Below are 17,992 nucleotides of genomic sequence, written 5' to 3'. Positions count from 1 at the left end.
AAGAGATTAGCTGAAGCAACAACCCAAAACAAAACCCATGGCTCTACGAAGATTTCAGGCTTCGGTTGGAACTTCTCTCACAAGTGCAGGAAAGGTCAAAATCAAGAGTGGTAGACCACTATCCTCTCCAGAAGCGACTCCAACACCACCCCGTAAAAGACCAAGTTGCAGTGTGCCTCCTGATGTGAGAAAGGATGGCATTGATCATTTTCCAACATGGGAAACCAGACAGAGATGCAAGCACTACACTGGCAATCACTTTTCACATGTCTACTGTAAGAAGTGCAAGGTACATCTTTGCCTGAACAAGGACAGAAACTGTTTTGGTGCCTACCATGAAGTGAAATAAATAGATGTAAAAAGCTGTAGGTGAAAACAAACTCAGAGAAAAACTCCCTGAAATGTTCTGTAGTTTCTAAATGTTATGGGCAATATTTGTTTTTTTTTTTATATAAAACTCACATTGTTGTGAGCCAAAAGTTGCAAGAAAAGCCTGCCGTTTCAAATATGATACAAAAACAAATATCAGAAACACAAAGATATGGCGATTGTTTTAAATTTTGTTTCAAGGTTTAATAAAGATCAAAGTTCCAAAAAATTTGAATTTTCGGACTATTTTTTGATGGGTCAGGCTTTAAAGGGTTAAACCGTAAATTTAAGGAGCTCCAGTCGACTGAAGAGCAGCTTCGCTGTTAAGATTAATAAAGCAACCATATTTCCTAGAGGTTTTACTGGTAGAGTATTGGTGCAGGACACATACACCAATGCTAAAGCTAGTATCCGACCTTCGCTTCTTGTGTCGGTGGTTTAGATTTAGATTTAGAACATTTCCCCTATTTTAGTGGAGTTCGGTTACTCTGTGCTCTGCAACTCGACCTGCGGAGTTAGCCTGGTTAGCCCTTAGCTGGATGCGCAGCAGCAGAGTGCCGTCTAGTAGTTACTAAACCATCGGACCGATGCCTCACAAATCATCCTTGGACTGTTTTACGTCGTTGGGGATGAACACTATGCGCCAATTTTAACAGATCCCGCTCAGCAGAGTGACCCGGAGCCGCGGATGTTTCTGTCTGACGGTTTATTGTTCAGCGGCTAACCAAAGCTAGCCTGTTAGCAGCTAACCCGTTAGCAGCAGCTTTGAAGGTAGGCCGAGTCCCGCTGGGTTGGCTTTAAAAATGGAGTTTTATTCCTTCTCTGCTTTAAATGATGGGTTTAAACTCAACCCTCTACCCTCTGTATTTATAATAGATTTTTAGGAACACAGAAAATATTTAAACAATAATTAATTCTAGGCTTCAGCTTCATCTAAAGGCTAGTTGCTCATACCGAGCTAACATCACCAGATTAACGATTACTGGTTAGATGGTGTCTCTTTTAGGTTAGTTATTGTCTTTGCTGTGATTGAACTGTGCTTTAATGACCTGGTATGTTGAACACCAGCTAATTTTATAGTTTTAAGATGTTTTTGGTCCTTACAGAGCCGTGTTGGGACATAAACAGTTCAAAATGTCGAGCTTCAGTTCAGTTCAAAATGTTATAAGTCATGTAGTAACAAGTAAACGTCGTTACTTTGATGGCATTATTGGACTCGGAATTTCTCAGTATCTCACAGAAGACGTAAAAACAAGACAGCCAGCAATTAAGAATGTACAAAAATATTGTCTTCACTTTCACATAAAACTTTAAACAATATGCATTTTAATAAAATGCAGTGAAGTGGGCACAGTGCGTATAGGAGACTACAGAATACAGCTATTTAGTTTTTCTTCAGACCACCATCCTGATGGTTTGTGTAAAAACTGTTCCTGAATCGGTTCCTTGTGTCCGGAACCTCCTGTTCCTTCTGCCAGATGACAGGTGTGGAAACAGCGTTTGGCCTGGATGACAGGACACAGAGATGGTCTTCTGCTCCAACATGGCTCTCTGTGGAGGCCCTTAAAGGCTGCAGGTCTCTACTGGTAACATGCTGAGCTGATCAGAACTTAATGGTCCACAGCAGTACAGAATCAACTTCTTTGGCCAAGTTCGTGTGCACAAACAAGGAATTTGACTTCGGTTTTCATCCCTCACATCTTTATCAACATCAGTTCAAACAACAACCACTATGTGTAAAAACAAACAAATAAGGACAAGGAACAGTATGTAGAAGTTTACGTTTTGTTTTCGATGTGTATGAAAGAGGGAAGGCAGATTGTGGTGGTGCAAATATGCTTATTTGTTTCCAGCAGAGTAGCTGACTACTCTGGCTGTGAGGTGTTTATTCTGTTCAGCAGAGAGACAGCCCGGGGTTAGAACCTGTCGTACAGCTGTCGTACCATGATGCAGAGGTTTGTGGATATTCTGGAGTCCATGCTGAATATTCTCAGTCTCTGTCCTGCTGACTTTGTGACCAAGTTGTAAAGAAGGCAAGTTTAGATTCTCAGCTGACCTCGTTTACTTCTGCGTCCACATTGAGCGCTCCTTGGTTCTAGCACCTGATTGTGGTCCCATCACCATGACGACAGGGAAAAGGAAAAGAAGGACCTATTTGGATCTGCAGCTGATGATGCTGGGGTTGTTTGATTTGTATTTGGCTGTAGAGTTCTGGTTATCTAGTTGCTTAGAGAATGACTGAAGTCCAGATCCTCGATCTTCATGATGAGTTCAGCCAAAACAAGGGTTGGTAGTATTATTGTTGATGGTTATGTCAGTTGGGTTTAACCCCTGATTTTTCTTACTACTTCTTTTGGATCATGTCTAGCACACTAAATATTGCACCCAAGCGGAAATGTACTATTGTGATAAGGCTTACATTGATTTTGTGATTACCATCGCATTACTTGTTATTTTGTGCAACTGTAATCGGTGTGGATGGAATTAGAAGCTGCTCATGTGGTGTTATGGTCCAGGTGAGAGGGTACAGTGTGTGGATGTGTTTGGGTTGTAAGGAGACTGTAGGGGGTCAGGTGTTGCATGTAGAGAAGGTGTGATGTGGGCTTCAGGGCAGGTCACCTGAGTGCAACAGGTTTTTTTTTTCATTTAGCCAGCTGATCAGCTACTCAATTTGGTTAACATATTTACTAACACAGTGATGGTGTTGGTAAGGACTCAGAACCAATAGTTGAGATCCAAACTTCCTCTTTGGATCACGAAACCTTGACTCCTGTGTTTTTGCTTTTTTTTTTTGCTCTGTTTCCTCTTATTGAGGGCATTTGTTTGAATTCTGTGTTGAAACCGCCTCCCATTATTGAAATGGTTGACTTTTAGTCTGATTGGGTCACTATGTTGATTTCTAAAGTTTTGGTGCTTCTGAATTAAGACCAGTCATAAAAACATTTGGATCCTCTTTGTGGCAGTTTTTGTGCATAATGTAATTACTGGCTCATTACAGAGTTTGTAAGTTTTTAATATTTTGTAAAAAATGCTCCATGCCAGGGTTATTGTTTGTGCACCTATGATAAAATATTACCACTTTTACATGACTTTAAAAAAATGTATTCTATTAGACCGTTATGAGGAGAGTTTAGTTTAGTTGTCTGCTGTCTAAGTAAAACTAAAAGGATAAATTTGGTGATTATTATGAACCTGAACATGTTTGTTTTGGGTGTATAGTGTTGCTCAGAATGCTTTTTATTGTTGAAAACTTGTCTAATTTCAGTGTTCATGACTCTTACTAACAGTGCTCAATCCTCACAGAATCAGTTTTGTTTCTGTTTTTACAAAAATTACCGCAAGCAATTCCATGAAGCGTTACATTATGGATTACAAATAAACCATTAAAAACGATACTTAAAAAACCCATCTGAGAGCTGTGTTTAGGACTGCAAATCTGTTGCCGTTTAAGCTTAATAGAAACTGGTTGCAATTAGGGCTGCACAGCATCTTACAACTGTGTCGCCATCGCAACATCACTGTGTGTAGTGTTTAAATCACAAAGGACTGTTTAATTGTTGGCTAATATATCCCAGGTATCATGAAGTTGTTTTTTTTCATGTTAATGTAATGTTTAGCCAGTTGGACAGAGTCTCTGCAGCAGACGCTCACACCAGACAAAAAGGTCATTGTCCAGAATGCTGTAGGTCACGGAGTGATGGAAGCACAGATGAGAACAAGAGGAAAGAAGAAAACAAGCAAATATCGCACCTGAAATCATCATCGCAATATTTACCAATATTATTACCATCACAGGGTTTTCTAATATAATGCAGCCCTGGTTGCAGTCTCTTTTCCAGTTTGTTAAAGTGCTTAAATGATTGTGTGCCTATGTGCTGCCTGATTGGCCACATTTATTGTCTATTTTACTTTATCATTATTGTCAGTTTCCGTTTCTTGATAAAATATTGATTGTTTTATTGCCTAGCCCTACTTTCCAACTTAAAGTTTTCTCTGGATTAAATCCACTGACTTCATCCCGTCTTCTCTGACAGAGATCATCTGTGAGCTTTGATGGAGATCGACGCTTAAATCTGCAGAAATTTCCCAGATCCACAACCCACTCTGAATGCAACCCGGCCACATAAACAGGGTGGCTGAGGTCAGGGTAAGGTTAGGCGGTAATCAGATTCAGCTGTGTGGATTATTCTGATCCTAGTCGCATTGTGCCGACGTGTTTACACCTTAATCTCACGGTGACATATCATCTGCCGACACGTCGCTGATTTACTGTTCATCCCTTAGCTGAGAGATAAACTGAAATAAAGGGGAATAGAATATGCCACTCTGGATAGAGGTTTGTGTTTTAACATGTGATTGGGTTTATAGATCACATAGAATCTGTTCACGTGACCCACATTATGACCCAAATTGTGTGAACACAGGAAAATAGATATTTAAGAAGTTTGGATGACAGGAAAGTTATGCAAAGTTATGAATTTCAGTGGTTCTATGAAATGATGTGCAGTACCTTCAACCCTGTCCTGAAATTGTTCTGGAGTATGTAGTCATTGCAGCGTTGCATGTCAGTGTTTATTCAGTTTTAAGCATTTGTTTTGTTTTGCAGTAAAATTATCACATTTTACTCTCGTTTTTGGTTTAATAAAAAATATTTAGAGAAAACAAAAAGCATATTTTGGGTCTAGTTTTACCATTTTAGTTTTTGATTTTCCACTTTTGATTTTTGCATATAGGAATATCGCAAACTTCAAACAAGATTCAAATTTAGTTTTTCAGTCTTTGAAGCAGTGGTTGAATAAAAAACAAAAAATTAATCAGGTGTCCAAACCTCTTGCAAACGGGGAGCAAAACTGTTGGAAGTAGTTTTGGTCTCAGCTTAATTTATTACAAGTGCAAAAACAATTTTATTGTAGCATTTCTTTGATTTTTACCTGGTCAATAAACTAAATACAGCACTTTAACGAAACAAAGTAGTCTGATTTTTCATTGCGGACCTCCAACATAAAAACGGTCATGCATGTTTGCATGGTTTAACAGAACAGAAGAGAAAAGCATAATGTCCTAATTCTTATTTTATGCAGATTGTTGTGTGTATTCTGATAAACAAGGTTAGTCTTTCTTCATAATTCTTGCTTTATTTAGCCACATTTATTGGGTGGTTGAGCCCAGGTCTGCTGTTGAGTGAAAGTCACTTGATGTTTCTGGTCTTTGTTGTGGTCCAGGGGCCATACATTATCATTCTGGGGGCTGCCAGTGGCCCCCGGGCTGCATTCGGACACCCCTGTCAACGATAATATAGGCTTCGGGTTCTATATTATTTCTACAGCTGATTTTGTAAACCTTGCTCTGGCTATTCGTTGGATGTTTTTAGTTTTGAAAGTTATTTTGGTTTAGGAAACGTGATGGACAGATCTATCCCAACAGATTTTTTCAGATTTCATGATAAACATGAAGCTGTGAAGCTGCTCTACTCATTTGTTTTGTTAAATTTTCCATCGGTAATGGATTACTTGAAGCCATTTTCCAGCAGAATGAAGGAAGCTGTGGCTGACATTAAGGAAATCACTGCTAATTCATTGTTACTGTTAAAGCACTGATTGTTGCTGCTTTGCTTCTTATTGATTCCACATCCACCATGGGAATAATCTCTGCTTCAGCCTCACGATGGAAGCTGAAGCGGCTCCTTTTAAAAGCTCAAAAAGCCAGGCTGTTAATTAGACCTTAGAACTGCAGAGTTCAGCAGACTGATTGAAACAAAAAAATATATGTTGTCATGCCCAAGATACAGTTTTCTAACTGAAAATAATTGTTACTCTAAGCCGGTTAATGTTGGTTCAGGGACTGCTGAGGAAAAGAATGATCCTCATCCTCTCTGATGCAACAGGGATCAGTAATTGGAAGTTGGTTCGACAGTGTAATCAGGATAGGTGGGGCTCTCAGGGCACGTCTACCTTGGTGCTTCTTTATTTTGTTCCTTGTCTGGGTGATTGTTCCTGATTTCAGGATCACTGTTTTGCTCCTATTCTGATAAAAGACTTGTGAAAATATTTTCTTAACAGATCCGTTTTTCTCCTAGCCTGGCCTCTGTATGGCGACAACAGACTGACAGCAGCAGGAGTGAGCAGCTAATCAGCCGAGGCCCCTGGTAGCAACATGGCATCCCGTCAGAGGAACTCGGTCCGGATTCTGTCGAGCCGGGAACGGGGATCCCAGACGTTTGGCTCGCAGCGGCTCCTGCAGCTGCTGGTGGAGGAGAAGGTCCGCTGGATGAAATGGCAGAGTCAGGTGGGTTTGAGCCTCAGTATCGAAGGGATTCCTAACAGTTTGGATTTAATGAAGCTGGGAGGATCTAAAATTGGAATTAGATTTAGGAAAACAATGAACAATTCCCCTCTTCCTCATCAGTTAATGTAGTACCAGCAGATAGACGGTGCCTCCAAGATGCAGCCTGAAAAACTTGCTCCTTTCTTTAGTCTGTGATCACTGTTCTCAGGTCTCAGCTTTTGGCTGTCCTACTCCCTCATCATGCATGGAGCGTACCGGCTCCCATCTGCAACGGGTCTCATTGTTCAGCCATTTATTTTTGTGATTATTAACAGGACGACATGAATAACTGATGTTTTAGGAGTTGCATTAGTTGTAATTTAAGTTTAATGTGTTGATTTGTGTCTGTTTTAGAAAGTGGAGCTTCCAGACAGCCCTCGATCAACGTTCCTGCTGGCCTTCAGCCCCGACAGGTGACAAGCACACTTTCAGCAGGCTTCATTTAGTTCTTTTTCTGGTGGGTCTGCACTCCTACACACAAGTAAAACATGGCTGCTCCTTCTGGGTTTAGCTATTTATTGTTTTACTTCATACCAACATTTTGAAAGAATGTGAGTCTGATCTAGTGAGATCATCTTCCATCCATCATGCATCATAAATAGGGATGGGTACCGAATTCAGAACTTTTATAGATACCGACTGAATTCCGTTGGTACTACCTCGTACCGATTCACATAAAATCAAACGGTACCATGTTTCGGTACCTAAACGCATCATTGTGACACTGAGGGAGTGGAAGAGTGGGCGATTTTCCATGCGGACATGAACACAGCATTGTACGCACAAGAGCGTAATGACGTCGGTAGCCGCTGGTACCGTCAACAAAGCAAGCATGGCTGATAGAAAGCTAGCCGACAGCATGGCTCCACTTTTCAAAATGCGGTGCAGATTATGCTCGCTGAATATTTGTGATGCAGTGTGTGAGGCCAGCGGCAGGAATCCCAATCTGAGGAAACACCTGCAGCGTTTCCTCTACAACTATTCAAGGTGGGCGTCCCGCCCCACTCCCAGACCGCCCGCCCCCTCCAAGAGGATCACGGCATGTAGTAATAATATGTTTTAACAGTTAATGTCATTCGTTTTAATAGATCGCGTCTCCTGCGTCGTCGCTACTCCACTTTCTATAACCAAACCTGACAAAAGCTGGACGAAAACACACTCCTCATGCTCTGTGTCAACAACGCTGACACACGGAGTTACTGCGCTCACACGCAGGTGAACACAAGCTCCTGACAGCGGACAGAAAAACATGCCGCTAAAACCTAGAAAGCAGGCAAGGATATCTGCGGTTTTAAAAAGCGCCAAATTTAGTTTTGATGGCAGCTCTTCATCTCCTGCGAGCAGCAGGTGGACTAAGTCTCCTACTCTGGTACATATGGCGAAGGTAGAAGCACACAAAATAGCCCAAGTGTTTCATGCCCTGCCCCGGACACGCAGCTAAAGTCCAGTTACCACCGAATAAAAGGTTCTGACCCGGCTTGGCTGTCGGAGGTAAAATTTCCCCCTGGATCTACAAGACTGATCTTGGTAATTAAATACATACATGATAGATACAGAAAAGAAAGAAAGAGATGGAAAGAGACAGACACAGATAAAAGATGTGATAAAGAGACAAAAAGATGGAGAGAGTTAAAGAAAGAAAAAGGATAGAAATAGAGATAATATATAAATACAGTAGGTAGAAGATAAACATTTCAGTTTTTTTTCCGTAAGAAGTTTCTGTCGAATATATATATATAAATATACACTACTCAAAAAAATAAAGGGAAGACTCAAATAAAACATCCTAGATCTGAATGAATGAAATATTCTCATTGAATACTTTGTTCTGTACAAAGTTGAATGTGCTGACAACAAAATCACACAGAAATCATTGATGGAAATCACATTTATTAACCAATGGAGGCCTGGATTTGGAGTCACACACAAAATTAAAGTGGAAAAACACACTACAGGCTGATCCAACTTTGATGTAATGTCCTTAAAACAAGTCAAAATGAGGCTCAGTATTGTGTGTGGCCTCCATGTGTCTGTATGACCTCCCTACAACACCTGGACATGCTCCTGATGAGACGGTGGATGGTCTCCTGAGGGATTTCCTCCCAGACCTGGACTAAAGCATCCGCCAATTCCTGGACAGTCTGTGGTGCAACGTGACGTTGGTGGATGGAGCGAGACATGATGTCCCAGATGAGCTCAATCAGATTCAGGTCTGGGGAACGGGCGGGCCAGTCCATAGCTTCAATGTCTTCATCTTGCAGGAACTGCTGACAAACTCCAGCCACATGAGGTCTAGCATTGTCCTGCATTAGGAGGAACCCAGGGCCAACTGCACCAGCATATGGTCTCACAAGGGGTCTGAGGATCTCATCTTGGTACCTAATGGCAGTCAGGCTACCTCTGGCAAGCACATGGAGGGCCATGTGGCCCTCCACAGATATGCCACCCCACACCATTACTGACCCACTGCCAAACCGGTCATGCTGAAGGATGTTGCTGGCAGCAGATCTCTCTCCACGGTGTCGCCAGACTCTGTCACATCTGTCACATGTGCTCAGTTTGAACCTGCTTTCATCTGTGAAGAGCACAGGGCGCCAGTTGTGAATTTACCAATCCTGGTGTTCTCTGGCAAATGCCAAGCATCCTGCACGGTGTTGGGCTGTGAGCACAACCCCCATTTGTGGACGTCAGGCCCTCATACCATCCTCATGGAGTCGGTTTCTAACGGTTTGTGCAGAGACATGTACATTTGTGGCCTGCTGGAGGTCATTTTGCAGGGCTCTGGCAGTGCTCCTCCTTGCTCAAAGGCAGAGGTAGCGGTCCTGCTGCTGGGTTGTTGCCCTCCTACAGCCTCCTCCACGTCTCCTGGTGTACTGGCCTGTCTCCTGGTAGCGCCTCCAGGCTCTGGACACTACGCTGACAGACACAGCTCACATTGATGTGCCATCCTGGATGAGCTGCACTACCTGAGCCACTTGTGTGGGTTGTAGAGTCCGTCTCATGCTACCACGAGTGTTAAAGCACCACCAACATTCAAAAGTGACCAAAACATCAGCCAGAAAGCATCGGTACTGAGAAGTGGTCTGTGGTCCCCACCTGCAGAACCACTCCTTTATTGAGTGTCTTGCTAATCACCAAAGATTTCCTCCTGTTGTCTTTTTCATTTGAACAACAGGATGTGAAATTGATTGTCAATCAGTGTTGCTTCCTAAGTGGACAGTTTGAATTCACCGAAGTTAGATTTACTTGGAGTTATATTGTGTTGTTTAAGTGTTCCCTTTATTCTTTTGAGCAGTGTATATTTGTCAAGGATGAAGAGACAATTTTCATCAGGCTCAGATCTACGGCTGCAACTCTTGCATTCACCAACGTTAGCACGCCTCCATTCGTTAGAGACTCGTCTGCAGCCAGCAGCATGGCTGCGTTTTAATTTGTGCATTACACCGCGTAGTCAGTTAAGGGTTTTAATGATGAAGGAATGCTTGAAACAACTGAGATGTTACAATACAAACAGCTGGATGTTTTGATATATTCATTAAAGTTTAAATATTGAGAAATAAATGTTAAATTGAACATTTGAGATTTTATTATTAAATGAATTACCACATAAACACACACAAAAGTACTGAAAACTGTTACCGTTGAGTACCGGTATCGGTCCATCCTCCTACAGGATCTTGAAGTGTTTCCAGAGCAGAAGGGATATTTAATCCTTGAAGATTGTTCTCTGTCTGCCCCAGGGTCTAAATAGACAAATATATTGTCTATATCTGTCTGTCTGTCTGTCTAGAGATAGGTCTTATTCATCTGATTTAACATGTTTGCTTTAGTTTTTTCAAGCTGTATTCACATATTCAAGAGATGCAGAATTACATTTTTAAGACCAGATGGACTTTGTTGATCTCACACTGGAGAAATTAACTTGTTACAGCAGCTCTTGGTAACACACACGTACAGTGCAGATAGTTAGGAAAAAATGTGCAATCAAAGAAGAACAAGGTAAAAATAAGATTACTTATGTACAGTAAAAAGCGGAGGTCGTTTGTGCTAAAGTGACAATGATTGCAGGTTTTCACAAATATAGAGGTTGTTGCACTAGTTGTTAAAAGGTAGAATTGAACAGTCGGACAGCGATTGGGATGAAGGACCTGCGGTTGCGCTCCTTCCTGCACGGGGGGGTGTCTCAGTCGGCAGCTGAATGAGCTGCTCAGCTCCCCTACAGTCCAGTGCAGTGGGTGAGAGGTTATGTCCACGATGGTTGTGAACTAGGCTGAGATCCTCCTAAGAAGTAAAGACCAGAAGAAACTCTTCATTTTAGCATCCTTGATCATTAAGATGTCAGTGGAGATAAGATTTAGTTTATAAAGCTTTAGAAACGCCTATGAGTCAGAAAATATAAAGCAACAGCTACTATTTCCTTATTTAACACGTCAAACAAAAAGCGGCAGGTCTGTTGTTAATAAAAAGTTTCCATAGCTCAGTGAGTTTAATTTCTCAGTCTTGCTCAGCTAAATCTCTTTGCATGAGTGAAAAACTGACATGAAACCTCATGTTTAGTTATCCCTTCATGCAGACTTGTTGATGCTTCCTTAACTGTAAAAACAACTAGCAACGTTAATAACTATCTGTCTCATTTGTCCTCGCAGGTCTTTAATGGCCTCCACACACGTCAACCACAACATCTACATCACGGAGGTGAAGACTGGAAAGTGCCTACATTCCTTAGTGGGCCACCGGAGAACCCCCTGGTGTGTGACCTTTCACCCCACCATTCCTGGCTTGGTGGCCTCCGGGTGCCTTGATGGGGAGGTCCGCATATGGGACCTGCATGTAAGTGTGACCCTACCCTTGCCTCTGATTCATGGATCAGGTCAATGCCCCTCCGCTGGGGTCTTGTGGGTAGAAAAAAACTCCCAGCAAAGCTGTTTAATATCCCAGAATTCATCCGATATCTTTTCAGGAACACAGACATGTTTAAAATATGCTAATTGTTTCAGTAAATCACTTCTCCTTCATTTGGTTAGAGGTTATACTGAGGATTATCCAGATATTAATAAACTGGATGTTTGATATTCTGAAGAACTAGAGGGAATCCTCAACAAAATAAAACAAAAATGAGTCAGATGTTGCATTTTGATTCCTTTTACATATGACCTGCCTCTCAGTAACTTCCTGTTTACCGACGGAAAAAAAAAGACGTGACGAGTATTATTGGACCAATTTGCAAACGGCCGAACAAAAATCTCTTGGTTGGATAACAAGTACAGTCTATGAAACTTGTATTATTATGTCAACCAAGAAGAATCACCCTGGACTTCTTTCTTCGAGAGGTCCTTGTTCACCTTTTTTTAATCATGCCGGTCCAGCTTTGTTTCTGTCGTGCAAAGTGTGGCGGCCACCATAGAAGGTTTCTCTGACCAATAAGATGGAAGAAGTTTCTTTAACAACCTTGTGCAGATTCTAACCTTTAGATATATTAATGTGAGCTGCAATGTCTGTGGGAATCACTGATAAACAATGACTCGTTGTATTTTGGTTGTGCTTGTATGCAAAATGTCTGAAATAAATGATCACATTTTGTTCAGATTGACCCTAATTTTACTCCGCTGTTAAAATCTGATTTGAAGGGAAACTATGTTCCAAGATTACTTTGATTTACCTGTTCCTTATCCAATCAAAAGTCTTGATCCGTTATTTTAAATTCTCCAATCAAGTCAAAATTTACCACATTATTCTTATATAAAAACAGATTTTTGGAAATGTAGACAATAGAAAACCTACAGTCTCCTTTGGGACTTTAATTTATTTCTTTAATTCTGTGTGGATATACTTATTTAAAACCAATCAGCATCAAAATTGTGGTAAAAAACATCAATATCTTAACTTCATGCTTAGCCAGTGTGGAGAGCCAACCAGAAGTTGAGGTGCTTATCGAAAATGTCTGAACTGCCATTGAATGAAATAATTGAATCTAAGCATCCAAACATATCAGTATAAATAGTTTATTTTTATATTCTAGCATTCCAATTTTAAACCACTAACTGGGTTTAACTAGGTGCCGCGCTTTGTTCTGCAGGGCGGCAGCGAGAGCTGGTTTACAGAGAGCAACGTGGCCATCGCCTCTCTGGCCTTCCACCCGACAGCTCAGCTCCTCCTGATCGCCACCAACAATGAGTTACACTTCTGGGACTGGAGCCGCCCGGAGCCGTTCGCCGTGGTCAAGACGGGCAGCGACACGGAAAGAGTGAGGTGGGTCGAAGAGTGCAGCTAGCAGTCTTGTACAGTTCTAGGGTCAGAAAAAGGGCAGCTAACATTTCTGCAGACCTGATTATTTATAGTTATAGCAAATATTTATAGTTGATGTCATGAAGATGAGCGTAAATTCCTTGTTTGTGCACACAATCTTTATCGGCTAATCAAGATGGTTCTGATTCTGTGGTAGAAAGATTCCAAATTGCAGTGATTTTGGTGAAAATCTGAACATTTTCATCCGTTTAAAATTGTTAAAATGAGCTAAAACCGTCTGGCTAGCTGGTTGCCGCCCACCACTATCATCATTTCTTTTGCTGTTTTCTACAAACCCTCTGTGATACGACACTTGTCTGTCACAGGTAAGGAAACTATTACTGATAACAAGGTCACAAAACTGCTTTACAAAAGCAACAAACTGTGACTAAAGAACAGGTCATTGGAAAAACAAGTCCCGTTTTTGTCATGTTTGTTGTAGGTTGGTGAGATTTGATCCTCTGGGTCACAACCTGCTGACAGCGATAGTCAATCCATCTAATCAGCAGGTGAGTTGTTGCTCTGTTTCTGATTTTTTTGAGTTGTGCCAAACCTTTAGGCCTCAGTCTCTCCTGTAATCCAGATACATTTTAAAGTTGTCTTAATCAGTGGTTCTCCACACTTTCCGGAGATCTTTAAGATCTCTTTTGTTGGACTGTGTCTGCTTTTACACCCAGTTTAAATGATATGTGAGAAAATTTTACAACGATTTTACCCCCAGACTCAAATTAAAACAATTACAGCTTCAAGATGTGTTCAATATTAACCGATTTTAAGTGCAAAAGAGACGAGGCTGCTGCTTTGTGTGCTTATTCCCCTTTAGGGCACCTCGAATAGGCTATAATTATTAAAAATCTCTCAATATTGCAAATTCCCCTGTCGTTGAAGGGACCCTAATTCTGTTTTTGAGTGTAACCGCTGTTAGATAATTACAGCTGATGTCTGGAGAAGTTTCTCCTCCCCACAGATATCCAGATGTGTTCAAGAAATTCATTTGAACTCTGTTAGTTACACTCTGCTCCAGCATTTAGGGTGATTTTACAGAAATTAGAAAGTATAACCACTGTGAGGACTTTTTAAGGTGTTATCTGTGTTATTGCTATAAATCAGGACTTTTATTTTCATGATCAAAGCGGCTCTCACCCACAGACTTGGAATCTGAACAAGATGTCATTTAGTTTTATTAGGTTTCCAGAGCAGCCTCAGTCCTGCTTTAGGGGTGTCAGCCTGTAAATGAACGGCACTGTTCTGGATCCCACAGTGGAAGTTCACACAGCCAGTCGCAAAGGGTAAAGTTACAAAAGTTCCTGGAAAGTTAAGACATGTTTCCACTATGAGACCCAGAACCTGTTTTCCCAGAACTTTCATGTGCCCTAGCTGTTTTTTGACAACGTTTTCCCCCCCTCGGGCCACAAAACAGGGCAGAACCCCAGTAGTTGCAGTTTTTTCTATTTGTGCCTCCTGGAAAATGATTTATAAATTATATAAAACACTGAAATTTTACTTTCCTCATAGGTCTGTAAATAAAATTGGATGATTTAAAAGTCTGTTAGAATTAAAGTTCACATTAAATGTGACCTGTAGATACATTTAAAGTGACATGACCTTAATTATAATGTTGAAAGAATTATTCCATTAGTTCAAAATATAGTTTTCCAAAAAACTCCATCCTAAGAATGGCGCCAGAGAACTACTCTGGTACCTGGAAGAGGTTCAGCTGTTCATTAGCTAAGACTTTATTAGATCTGAAACTACTTTTGCCCCCACATCTTTATTTCCCCATAATTTATAGAAACCTTTTTTCATGAGTCTTTTCTGTCCCCAGAATGAGGAGGACTCAGAGCTTCCGATGGACAGTGTGGAGATGCCTCACTTCCGTCAGCGCTCCTTCCTGCCTTCTCAGCCGGTTCGCCGAACACCAATCCTCCACAACTTCCTCCACATCTTGTCATCTTCTCGCTCCCCGGGGCCTAATGTGGGAGGTGAGCAGCAGCAGCGGCCTCCCAGTGATGGTGCCAGCGGAGTTGGTGAAGCTCCCGGCATGTCCAGCGGACCTTCGTTTCCTGGTTGCACCCAGCACCTGGGCATGGTGTGTGTGTGCACCCGCTGCTCCGTGAGTCGGAAACGCTGCCTGCCTGCCGGTGCTTCCACGTCGACTCCATCTGATCCCAGAGTTTCTTCAGAGACCCCCACTCTCTCTACAGCCTCCACCTTTTCTTCAGCCCGCACAGAACCCAGGCAGCACACAGACCGGCCCTCAGCCTTCACCGCTGTCTACTACAGCACTGGCGCTTCACTAAACCCCATCATGCCAAACATCATCGAACCACTCCCCACCCCCAGGCCGGGACCGGACTGGACCCGTAGCCTGCTAAACATGAGGGAAGGTGGGGTTGGTCCTGCTATGCTGCCTCCCAGGACTTCCTCCTCTTCTTCTGTCAGCCTCCTGTCAGTGCTTCGTCAGCAGGGCAGCTCTTCTCAGTCCCCCCTCTACACCTCTGCCTCTGAGGGCAGAGGATTCCCCCAGCAGGGAGAGTCTGGGACCCGGGACTCTGCCGGGACGAGCAGCGGCCACCACCCATTCTGGGATGGCTCTCGGAGCTCCTCGGCCTCCTCCTTCCGCAACGTCCTGCAATGCAACCTGAGTCGCTATTTCTTGGAGATTGACCGCATTGACATTGACCCATCACTTGGGGGCAGCATGGCAGACGGGAACCAGGAACCGAGTCAAGAGCTGCTGAACAACAACATGGACCCAGACAGGCCAAGCCAGTCGTCCTCATCCTCCTCTGCCTCCCCAACCATCATCCACTACCAGCCTCCACCCCCACCTCCCCCTGCCTCCCACAACTTGGAGAACAATGTCCCACCCCTGGCCTCCCGGGGCCACCTGAACCGCTGCCGGGCCTGCCACAACCTGCTGACCTTCAACCAGGACTCTCAGCGCTGGGAGCGCACGCACCAGACCTCATCAACCTCCTCCTCCTTGGAGCCCTCCTCCTCTTCCTCCTCCTTCTCCTCACCTGCAGCTGCTTGGCAGCCGGAGGAAAGCAGACGGACACTGGAAGCTCCGACCCAGGAGAGGAGAGTGGTTCTGGAGCCCAGCGAGCAGCCGCCTCTCCCTCCAGGAGGAGCAGGAAGAGGAGCAGGAACAGTGGCCTTTCCCCTAGCGCCGCCTCCCAGCCAGGGTGCTGAGCAGACGGTGGGTTTGGTCTACAACCAGGACACAGCGCAGTGGGAGAGGGTGTACCGGCAGGCCACCACCAGCCGGACCGCTGAGCAACCAGAGGCCTTAAGCCAAGAAATGCCTGTTGACCCCCCTGATGAGGACTCCCTGAGGAGGTACACCATCTCAGAGTCAAAGTTCTGTTCTGATCAGTTAATCTGTTCTCTTAGTATTTCTACAAGGTCTTAAAAATTCATGAAATGCTTAAATTAATAAATAACTAATAATCTAATTCAAGCCAAGGCCGGCTTTACGCAACAGCAAGAGGGGCAATGCCCTCTCAAACAAATGACTTACCACCTCAAATCAGTTCTCAATCACACAAGCACAGGTCCGCCTTGCCTCTCCCTCGTCCTACATTTAGCCCTCATGTAGTTCTGGACTGAAGGGGAAACCACAGCCGCCGCCACTCTCTTAGATGGGTGATGTCAGAAGATGTTTGGTTCAAAATTAACCACAATGCCTAACATTATAACGCTGCTGAAATCATTATGCACCTTCTGGCTGGAGAGGGGGCATTTCAGTGCAACACCTAACCCTAACATTACAGACTAATTAATATATGTCGAAGGCGAAAAATAAAGCTCTATGATATAGAGCAGCAAACAAACAATTATGAATAAATAGGAACATTTTAACTAGCTGTCTGTCTGATTTTATTAGCATTATAATAGACCCAATGTATTAACTAGATAAAGTGGGTTTGTGATTTCAAATTAAAGCCGAGCTACATGAAAGTATATTGTTATAACTGTCAGAAAACAGTCAATTAATGTTGACTGTTTTCTCACCTGAGCGAGTCTTTATTGATTACATTGATGCATAGCAGAACATTAAATCATTTCATTAACAGATTTTGCAGCATAATGCCAAGAAAGGCAAAGCATTAAAAACAAAAATACACTGCCTGGCCAAAAAAAAACATCGCCACCTGGATTTAAGCAAATAGGTACCAGCCTCCAGTTGGATAATTACTGCATGGATGATTATGTTTCAGCTGGCAACAAGTTATTTAACCACAACTGAAGCAATGAGTTGCTTCTCATTTCTTAAACAACCATGTTGAAAGACACATCCTGCGGTCGTGGAAAAGATGTCAGTCTGTTTCAGAAGGGTCAAATCATTGGCATGCATCCAGCAGAGAAAAGATTTTTTTATTTTATAAATAAATTTAGCAATGGATGCCTTTTTTTTGGCTTAAGCACCTCCCTCCAAAATGTCTGCATGTTTGGACCAGCACCAGATCCAGATGGTTTTAGCTTTCTGGATATTTCTTGTATTTTCCCCTTCACCATGAAGCTGTCTCTCAACATCAAGTCAAATCTTAACAAAGTAAAGGCTGCACCTCAGTCTATGTTAGATGAACTCTTGACCTATATAATTTCACAGTGACAGTTGATTAACCAACGACCATCACCGATTGATGATGTCATGTTGAACATTCTCTTTTTCAAAATAAATAAACTATTGATTTGAGTAAAAAGACACAACATTTTGAGATGTGTACGTTTTTACTTTTCTGCCATACAATGACAACTATTTTGATAGAATTTTCCATGAATCGTTTCCAAAAACCCTCCAAATGTAGTGAAAAGCAGCCCAAATTTTAACAACCTGCCTAAAGCTAATTATTTCTAGCCTAACATGTTCAAAAGCAGCCCATTGGGGGGTAAACCAGTCCTGTTTACCCCAATCTCATAAAGAAAACACTAATAAACAACAACAATAAACATGCTGGAGCATAATGTGTACGCTTGATGATGCCCCTTTCTGCCCGCCCCTTCATGA

At 42.5% G+C, this 17,992-nt stretch overlaps 1 protein-coding gene across 2 annotated transcripts in view; it reads left to right on the top strand.

The window, feature by feature from the left end:
• The first annotated feature begins 828 nt into the window (after positions 1 to 828).
• Positions 829 to 17,992, top strand: part of ambra1b (autophagy/beclin-1 regulator 1b) — a 31,996-nt gene continuing 14,832 nt past the window's right edge. The window contains exons 1-7 of one of the 2 annotated variants that reach the window (XM_047391060.1): positions 829 to 1,140; positions 6,446 to 6,654; positions 7,048 to 7,106; positions 11,340 to 11,523; positions 12,770 to 12,942; positions 13,421 to 13,487; positions 14,804 to 16,320. In XM_047391060.1, coding sequence (XP_047247016.1) covers positions 6,523 to 6,654; positions 7,048 to 7,106; positions 11,340 to 11,523; positions 12,770 to 12,942; positions 13,421 to 13,487; positions 14,804 to 16,320 — 2,132 coding nt within the window. In that variant the 5' untranslated portion in view covers positions 829 to 1,140; positions 6,446 to 6,522. Of the gene's footprint in view, positions 1,141 to 6,445; positions 6,655 to 7,047; positions 7,107 to 11,339; positions 11,524 to 12,769; positions 12,943 to 13,420; positions 13,488 to 14,803; positions 16,321 to 17,992 lie in introns of those variants that run through there. The other variant, XR_007042308.1, reaches the window with a different exon arrangement.

Source organism: Girardinichthys multiradiatus, chromosome 2 (genome assembly GCF_021462225.1).
Source record: "Girardinichthys multiradiatus isolate DD_20200921_A chromosome 2, DD_fGirMul_XY1, whole genome shotgun sequence".
NCBI classification, from domain to species: domain Eukaryota; kingdom Metazoa; phylum Chordata; class Actinopteri; order Cyprinodontiformes; family Goodeidae; genus Girardinichthys; species Girardinichthys multiradiatus.
The sequence above is the reverse complement of the archived record's forward strand: the minus strand, read 5'-3'. Positions and strand labels throughout refer to the sequence as shown.